The sequence below is a fragment of the Clinocottus analis genome, unplaced genomic scaffold (assembly GCF_023055335.1).
Source record: "Clinocottus analis isolate CAN_PGR_092001 unplaced genomic scaffold, fCliAna1.0.p SCAF_22, whole genome shotgun sequence".
Taxonomy (NCBI): Eukaryota; Metazoa; Chordata; class Actinopteri; order Perciformes; family Cottidae; genus Clinocottus; species Clinocottus analis.
The window spans coordinates 5,115,951-5,125,000 of NW_027175954.1; the positions used below are offsets into that span (position 1 = coordinate 5,115,951).

Consider the following 9,050-nt stretch of genomic DNA (forward strand, 5'->3'; position numbering starts at 1 on the left):
GGGCAGCGATTGGTCAGGCAATCCGGAAGTGCTGGTGTTACATCCCTGATTACAACCAGAGCTATTTATTGAGAGTCACGTTATCGCCGCTCACTTCAATGGACTATTTTTTTGTATTAACTTGTAAACGGCTAAGACGTTAAAAGAAAGATTTTGATCAGCACAACTGATCAAATTTAGCACGTGTATTAAAGCATGTGGGTATATTACTATTTTACCACTAAATTAATGATAACAGATTAAGCTAATTGAACCATACAAAGGCAAGAACAGCCTATGATTTTGCATTTCCGTTTAATTAAGGACATTTTATCAAAATGTTGTATAATTAAAGGGATAACGGCTTCTAAACGGGATTTTTTTTTTGCGGCATGGAGGAAGTTAAATATTAATATTAAATATTATAAGATAAATATAAGATTGAGGCCTGTGAATGTAGAGTTGTTCACGTAGCATAGGTTATGAAATATGCATATACATTTTTGGAGTACTAGCCATGATAATAAAGTGAACAGTACACAATAGAATGCATGTATGTATATATATATATATATATATATATATATGTATATATATATATATATATATATATATATATATATATATATATATATATATATATATATATATATATATATATATGTATATATATGTATATATATATATATATATATATATATATATATATGTATATATATGTATATATATATATATATATATATATATATATATATATATATATATATATATATATATATATATATATATATATATAATCACAATATACATTATACTCTGACTTCTTTCAAATTCAAAACACACTCTTCATGCCTGAACAACATTTCAGTGAATTAAATGACATAATATGGAATGGACTGAACAAAATACTCATGATGCCACTAAACAAGTATTACTCTGCAGGTTCATCTGTACCTGAACTAGGAGATGTGTATAAATGTAGGGGTACATTTAAAATTTAAGAAGCACTAAAGTACATAATGTCCATAATTTGTTGTCACTGAGTCATTTAACACTGAATCAAGTAAAAATGTGTTCTGTAAAAATGATTATGCAAAAAACGTATTAAACAAAGAAAAGAGTATGGTTGTTATTGTCACGGATTTGAGATAGTCATCCGAAAATCCAGAGCTTTACCGCAGAAATTTGCTGACCTCAAATGATTTATATTAAAAAAAAATGCTTCTCTGGCTTGCAGCGGGAGATGAAAGTTACCGATTTCTGAATGGCGGCTTCAGACGTCATTAATAGGCCGGTTAACCAATCACCGGCAATGTTCACGGGGCTGTGGGCGTCACCAAACGGCCCGTGGGCGTTAAGGTGGGCGTCGAAGCTTCTCGGCTGCTGATTGGCGCGGTGACGTCACCGGGGTTGTGTGTTTGATAACATTGAGGAGTCAAAACAGAAACAGCAGGACGAGACGAGGGCGGTGGTCTTCAGGCAGTTATTCGCGGGGTCTTTTCATATAACTAGCAGAGGTCTGAAGCGTGCTAAGAATACTAAAACATCAAAGGTACGATTTTTAGTCAACACACCACCCGAAGGTCAACGGGATTGTCCCGGTAATGTAGTGTAAACTTCTAGCTAATGTTCGTCAGCTAGCTAGTCAGCTAAAGCTAACTATCGTTGTGGTAGTTGGCTAGCTTGTTAGCTTTTGACCTAACACTAGTTAGCGAACATTAGTCAACGTGAATGCCGTCCAAACAAAAAGCTCACAACTTGTATCTTGTGTCCAGTAACTATTTGTTATGTAAGATGATTCTAAGTGTTCTTGCGGAAACCCTTTTGTTTATATTTATCTGGATATTGTTGTGTCGTTAGCGCGAGCAGGTTTATGACTGAAGAGTTGCATCATCTTTTATGTCACGTCAAAGTTATTCTTACTTTAAAATACATCCTAATCTTGTAATTGCTCATTTTTGTGAGTACTGTTTGTTGGAAAGGTTGTGTGCTGATTATTATAGTCATTCATTTTCGATTGTATTTAAATGTCATTTATACATTTAACATTGTTTGTAATACATTAATTAAACTAGGTTTATTTCATAATATGATTTGAATTATGCTAAATTGATTGATTTATTTTCCATAGTTAAAAAAAAACATTGGTCAGGTTTGAAAGATGTGAACGCAAGACCTATAGGCTATTTTATTTGTTTGTATATCACTCGTTTCTACCTTTTTTAGAGATTAGGGAAACTAAAGTTTTTGCCTTATGATTTTTAGTTTGAAGAATTGTTGAAAAAGCTGACGCATTTTAGATTTTCTGGTGTTATGGGGCCCTCCTGAACAAACAACATGTTTTGTAATGTTCACTAGAATTCTGCATATTTTCTTACTAACCAATTTTTCCCCCTCAGTTTCTTCGGACAGCAAATCCCTCTACCTCTGCATCCAGGACTTCTCCAGTGATTGTGCTATCAAGGTGATGTCAGCAGCCTGTCTTGGGCGCCTGGCAAGGTGCAGTGGTCCCCATGTGGGATGTCGTGGTCTTTTAAAGATGGCCCTAGTCCCATTCCAGCAGGTCAGCCACCCCCAGTTCACAATCTTCCAGAGACAACTTTACAGCCCTTCAGGAAAACTGGCCAGCAACACACGCTTTGATGCAGACAGTAGTGGCTGCCCCACGACATGGGATTCATTTGGCATCTGGGACGATCGTATTGATGAGCCCATTTTGCTGCCTTCCAGTATTCGCTACGGCAAACCTATTCCTAAAGTCAGCTTATCCAGGGTAGGCTGTTCCTCACTCATCGGTCAACGTAAGGACAACGAAGACCGTTTCCAGGTCTCCCAAATGACCGACAGCATCCTTTATTTTGCTGTGTTTGATGGGCACGGCGGGCCAGAAGCAGCTGACTTTTGTGAAAAATACATGGAGAAATTCATCAAGTAAGGAGTTCTTTATATAAACATAAAAATTATAAATATTTTGATGATCACAACAACAAAAACGTACTTGTTATTGTAGCTGATATTCGGATGTTGTAACAATTTAATATTTTGGTCGTTGTTTCAGGGACCTTTTGCCGAAGGAGTCTAATCTGGAAGTAGTTTTGTCGAAGGCCTTCCTTGAAATAGACAAAGCTCTTGCAAGACACTTTCACTTCTTTCCAAAGGGTAGGTTGGTAGCCTTTCATGTTACATGCACATAAATTTACTTGTATAATATATACACGCATGAATTTATGTAATGACAATTTTTTTCTTCTCTCTTTAAAACCATACTTACTTAACCAACTTTAGCTTTGAAGCCTTGGATTTTACAAACTGTCATGACCCGAACACTTTGGTTAGAGGTCTGTCATTTAACTCTAATAACACTCAATAACTGATGTAACAATAACCCAGCTACAAGTAGAGCAAACGCCAGCGCTTAACAGCTTCATTACACATTAACACAAACAGAAAGGCAACAAATAAAAGGAAAAACCTGAGAACATGTGTGGATCATAGACAATATATACATAGTTGGTGGATGTTTCTCCCCTTCTCCCACTGTACAAAAGTAAAGCCAAAATACCTGGACACGGGAGCTGCCGCCTTGTGCTGTTGACGTCATTTAGAGTCAGAGCCTGCGTGGTCGTAATATCGAGGTCTCGTTTGTCTGTACGAGCACCTCCTAGCTGATGTGACAGAAAAATAAACTAGAAAATTTCGCAAGAAATTTTGAAAGTGTGGCTACTACTGCCGTAAGACCTCGCAATATATAGCTTTTGTTTCTGACGCCCGTCCCTCCTCCAAAGCACTTGAGTTGGTTTGTGTGTTAAACTGATTGGCTGATATGAAGCACCTGTGTGCTGCCGTCGTCATGGTGACCAAGTGAGCGCCAGCAGACTGATTAGAGGCAGACTGGACTGTGGACTTAAGGAAATAAACTACTGAACGTCCTGAACACACGCAAACGTATATGAAATATCATATGACCTTATTAATGATCACAGTGTTGACAACTACACAATATAAAACACACGTAAACGTCTTTGTGTGTGTCTGTGTGTGTGTGTATGTGTCTGTTTGTGTGTGTGTGTGTTTGTGTGTCTGTTTGTGTGTGTGTGTGTTTGTTTGTTTGTGTATGTGTTTGTTTGTTTGTGTGTGTGTCTGTGTGTGTGAGACAAACAGACAGAGAGACAGAAGTCATCTGTGTTGTGTGTGCGTGTGTAAGTGTCTGTGTGTCTGTTAAACTGCCCTAACGAGAACACCTGTGGGTCGTTAGATCAAAGGTTGCCATGGTGATGACTTCAAAGGGACTTCCTTACGCTGAGCTTAATAGACCTAAATACTGTGGAACTCCTTTCAAACTATTTAAAAAAAATGGTACTTTAAAAGCCACTATTGCTTCGATATCGCATATTGAGCGTTAGGAAGACCTGATGAACAGATACTGTGACTGGCGAGTCTGTACGATAAAACATGTGTCTGTACGGGCGATTTACAAATCAGGTACGAGCTTCAAGGGAGACGTGGCTTTGGAGGGAGATTTAACATGGCGGCGGATGGCAGAGCGAGGTGGACTTGCTCTCACATTCAGTCCGATTTCAAGACGTCTGAGTCCGTTGGATTCCTATCGACCGCAGTTTATGACAGAAGACAAGATTTCCAACGTTTCTATCCAACAATGGTGCATGAAGAGTGAACATTGTGGGAGTAAAGACAAAATACGTTTTATTTTTTTAACAGTTTCTGTCGCTTCTTCTCACTCTGTTAATTGGCGCGCCACCCTCTACGAACATTTCGTGAAATTTTTTTTATGTTTTTTGCATTTTTCGGGAAAACGTACGGGCGAATCTCTTAGAAAAGTCATACCTCACGATTCCCGCGCAAACCGCACGTTTCGATGTAATTTTTGCGCATGTGCTGGCAACGCTCTGGGAGGAGTAGTGGTTTGACTATAAGAAGAATAATAATAATAATAATAAGCCCGCAGGAGAACATGAAGTGTGCTTCCAGCATGGGGTCTATGACCCCATGCGGCTGAAGCCACACTTAATAAACACACCAGCATACATTGGTATGATAAGCAGAAGCCATCTATGGTCTTGGAGATATAAATCTCGAGTTTGAGTTTGTTGTTTATCTCCTGTCCCATCCACTAACATCGAGGGGGTGGATTTATGACCCATACTGCAGCCGGTCACCAGATGGACGATCCAGATGTTTTGACTGTCATGTCATCCGTCTGTGGTGTGGATAACCATAATGAATATGGATCTTTCCATAAGAGAGCATGAGGGGGTCACTGATTTTATTTTTTTGCCTGATGAGTATAAAACTTATCTGAATCATATGTTATGGTTTTGATAGTCACCAGATCTCAACCCAGTTTAACACCAGTGTGAGATTGTGGATTGGCGTGTTTCACAGTGAGAACAGGGACTTTAATATTCTAAACAAACAAATGCTGAAACTGCTCTAGAGTCTTGTTGTGATCTGACACTTTACAAAGTCACCTAAAGTCGTTTTTCCTTTAATTTGTCACCCGTCTGTTGATATTTGTCAGTCTGCAATGTCTGTGTTTATTGGTATTAACAGTGACATAAGGGGTAATTTAGGCACCACTGATGGAATGAAAAACATTTCTCTCAATAAGCCACGTGGCCTACTTGTTTGCTCTTGTTTTATAGAAACTTTTCCAGTGAGGTTGACTTTTCTTGATTACGGTTATCTGTTAATAGAAAAGCTAGTATACCTTATGTGGCCGTACATCGGCCACGCTGTGTGAAATGTCCCAATATGCCTGTGTGTGTGTGTGCATGTTATCTACGGCAGCTGCTGACCCAGCTAAGAGCTGGAGGCCCTTGGCACCAATGTGGATGACGAGAGGCTAGATATTGAAGGAGAGTCCAGCGGGTCCTAAATCCTGGACTACTGGAAGGTTCCCTATCTTTCTCTCACTCCACTCTTTCTGTCTCTCTTCCCTTTCTTCTCTCACCAAGTGTATGCAAAGCTTCTTGTGAGAGAGTGCTTCCGTTTGAAAAGTTGTATGAGTTGTATGTTGTCACTGACATATCTAGTCCATGAAATGCAGCATGTTTAAAGTGCCGATTAGACTAAAACGCACGTCTTATAATCATTTATTTCACCGGAGAAGGAAAAGGTCTAATGCAGACTTTTGTCTCTAAATGCCAGTGGATAAATCCAGGTAATGACATTTGATGCTGTTTTATCAAATTTGTCATCCCTTTAATAAAGTCAAGTTCAGTGTTTATGTGTAGTTAAATGTTTGCCACACTCAAAGTTGACTGGAACCATGTTGCAGAGTTTAATGTTAAATAAATATCTTACTGGTGACCTGCATTAATAAGAATTGTTAGAAATGATTATTATCACGTCAATATTTTTTACTATCACTTGCCTTTTATTAGTCCTGATTTAGTTGTGAATTTTTCACATTCCTAACACTACATAAATACGTGCAAAACATAGAAGTAAAAGAAACCAACCCTCTCAGGAAGTAATAAGAAAGGTAGAATTTTTTTTTTTTTTAGGTGTCTGTGTGTTGTTTTTTGAATTTCAAGATCAGTTCTGGACACTGATAAACATTTTTGTCAGTTACGACTGATTCTTTTTAGTTTTAGCCTTCAACCTAACTCTGCTGTAAAACTAGCTCTGGACATCAACTCTGCTGAAACAGTCCAACCTGCATGTGTAACTTCCTCCATCGTTTACTGCTGTAACCTCTAGTTTTCTGTAAATCCACTAGATGACTTCCACCCTTGTGTTAATGTTTTACTGTGTGGATGCAAGAGTGTGAGATGCACTTTGGTTGTTGTTGTTGTTGTTGTGAACAGGGAATTTTTGTGTGGACTTTTTATTGCTCGATCCAGCGCTGATGTTTCCTTTTATGTCTCTGTAGTACCCGGGGTGAATTCAGGAAGCACCTCCACTGTGGCGCTGCTGAGGGATGGCATCGAGCTGGTGGTGGCCAGTGTGGGCGATAGCCGCGCCATGCTGTGTCGCAAGGGCAAGGCCTTAAAACTCACTGTTGACCACACCCCCGAGAGGAAGGACGAGAAAGAGAGGTACAAAGTTGTTGTGGGTGATGCCACAACAAAATAAAGTATTCAGGCTTTATTTTGTTTGTATACTCTGGTAATTGTTTAAATCTGAAAAGTGCAGTGCTTGAGGAGTTGCATCTGCAGTAATGAGAAGGATGTGGTCACTTTCATGTAAAAACATTTCTGTCAACTGAAGCAATCCTTTATTTACCTTAAGGGTAAAGAGAAGTGGGGGTTTTATCACCTGGAATAGTCTGGGGCAGCCAAACGTCAACGGCAGGTTGGCGATGACTCGCAGCATCGGAGACTTTGACCTGAAGAGCACGGGGGTCATCGCTGAGCCTGAAACCAAGAGAATATTGGTACGTTTTTCTAAAAGTCAAGTGAGTTGTAATTTTGTGCCCACAGCACTTAAGAGATGGTCCAGTGACAAATTCAGCTTTTCAACACATTATAGTCAATAATGGAGGTACAATAACATAATGGCAACAAAGATTTGTAGCACAAATATGCGCAGTGTAATTATTACAAGCTGCATCTCTTAACATTAATATGCGCATTTTACCTCAATCTTAAATATGATGACACATAATACAATAAATATTGCACAATATTAATTAGGTATTGTTTATTAGGTAAGTTTAGGATTTTATTTTTGTTCTCAGGTTCACCCCTATGTGTTTTTCCTTTCTTTAAAAAACTGCAGCCATAATTATGCAGCACATGCGAGGACAATAGTTTCAAAAAGGTAGAAATGTTTCTGAATATTGCCTGGCCTTTCTTTAGTTGCACCATGCCCACGACTCGTTTCTGGCGCTGACCACAGACGGCATCAACTTCATCATGAACAGTCAGGAGATCTGCAATGTCATCAATCAGTGCCACGATCCTAAGGAGGCCGCTCAGAGAATATCCGACCAGGTAGGACGTTTATACTTTGCTTTTAATATGCCAAGAGTGAAACCCCATATTTTCTTTAAAGTTTGAGACCCTTGTGATTTGAATGGCCGTGGTTTTAAATCCTTATTCCAAGTTACTAAAGGAGATTGTTTATTATTCTCCACAAGGTGTCGCACTTTGGCTCCACTAAAAACTGGGAAGCATCTTGTCACTAAAATGAGAGTAGCTGATCAACATTTAGGGTCAAAGTTTGACCCTTCTAGCTGGTTACTTTCCCCCACTTCCCTGTCGAAAGCCTTGCTTAATGTTCACATCTTTGGATTAAAAACATTAAAACGGTGCACATAATTGTTTACGGTCATTAAAAATAAACACTTCTATTAATACTAGTTGCACCAATCAACATCTCTTACTGCCCCGCCATTCAAAGCAGGCTAAAACAAAAGGCCTGCTGAAGTTAGATTTTCTTTCATGTTGTTTTATTTTCACTTTCAGTCCCTTCAGTACGGCGCAGAGGACAACAGCACAATTATCGTGGTCCCCTTCGGTGCTTGGGGGAAGCACAAGAGCTCAGAAACGAGTTTCTCCTTCAGCAGAAGTGTCGTGTCCAGCGGTCGCTGGGCGTAGTCATCCGGACGGTGGACGTGAAAGGTCGTGGTCTGTGGCCTAATTACTTTGTGCAATACAATCGAAAAACAGTGCTCTTGTTGAAACATTAAAGAGAGAGTGGTTTGCCACAACATAATATTTGTATGATATGTATTAGTGGATTCATGATGTGCACTAAAATGAAAAAAAAATATCTTCTTTTACAAATTATTTCATTAACTAGCAAGCCGAGGTATTAAAAGCTGAGAGGTGTTCGACAGTAGGGCTGTTCCGAATACATCATTTTGACATTCAAATTCTAAATTAACAATCAATGCTGAACAGGTTTTTGCTTGTTTTAAGGTGTCCCGGATAGAGGGGGGGCAGTGACAAATGTTCTTATTTAAATTCTAAATAAGATACAGGAACATTGTGTGCTGTAGTCCACAATTGAACCTTCTCTTTCTCTCTATGCTGCTCTCTCTCGAACACACACACACACATGCACACAGTTTGTAGCCCGCACCTACATTTAAAAAATGTAAA

At 39.0% G+C, this 9,050-nt stretch overlaps 1 protein-coding gene across 2 annotated transcripts in view; it reads left to right on the plus strand.

The window, feature by feature from the left end:
• Positions 1-1,387: 1,387 nt before the first annotated feature.
• The window catches only part of ppm1kb (protein phosphatase, Mg2+/Mn2+ dependent 1Kb), a 9,658-nt gene continuing 1,995 nt past the window's right edge, over positions 1,388-9,050 (plus strand). The window contains exons 1-7 of one of the 2 annotated variants that reach the window (XM_068588939.1): positions 1,388-1,531; positions 2,379-2,910; positions 3,038-3,138; positions 6,875-7,040; positions 7,234-7,378; positions 7,803-7,937; positions 8,412-9,050. The exon at positions 8,412-9,050 is cut by the window's right edge and continues 1,995 nt beyond it. In XM_068588939.1, coding sequence (XP_068445040.1) covers positions 2,447-2,910; positions 3,038-3,138; positions 6,875-7,040; positions 7,234-7,378; positions 7,803-7,937; positions 8,412-8,543 — 1,143 coding nt within the window. In that variant the 5' untranslated portion in view covers positions 1,388-1,531; positions 2,379-2,446 and the 3' untranslated portion in view covers positions 8,544-9,050. Of the gene's footprint in view, positions 1,581-2,378; positions 2,911-3,037; positions 3,139-6,874; positions 7,041-7,233; positions 7,379-7,802; positions 7,938-8,411 lie in introns of both variants that reach the window. The other variant, XM_068588940.1, reaches the window with a different exon arrangement.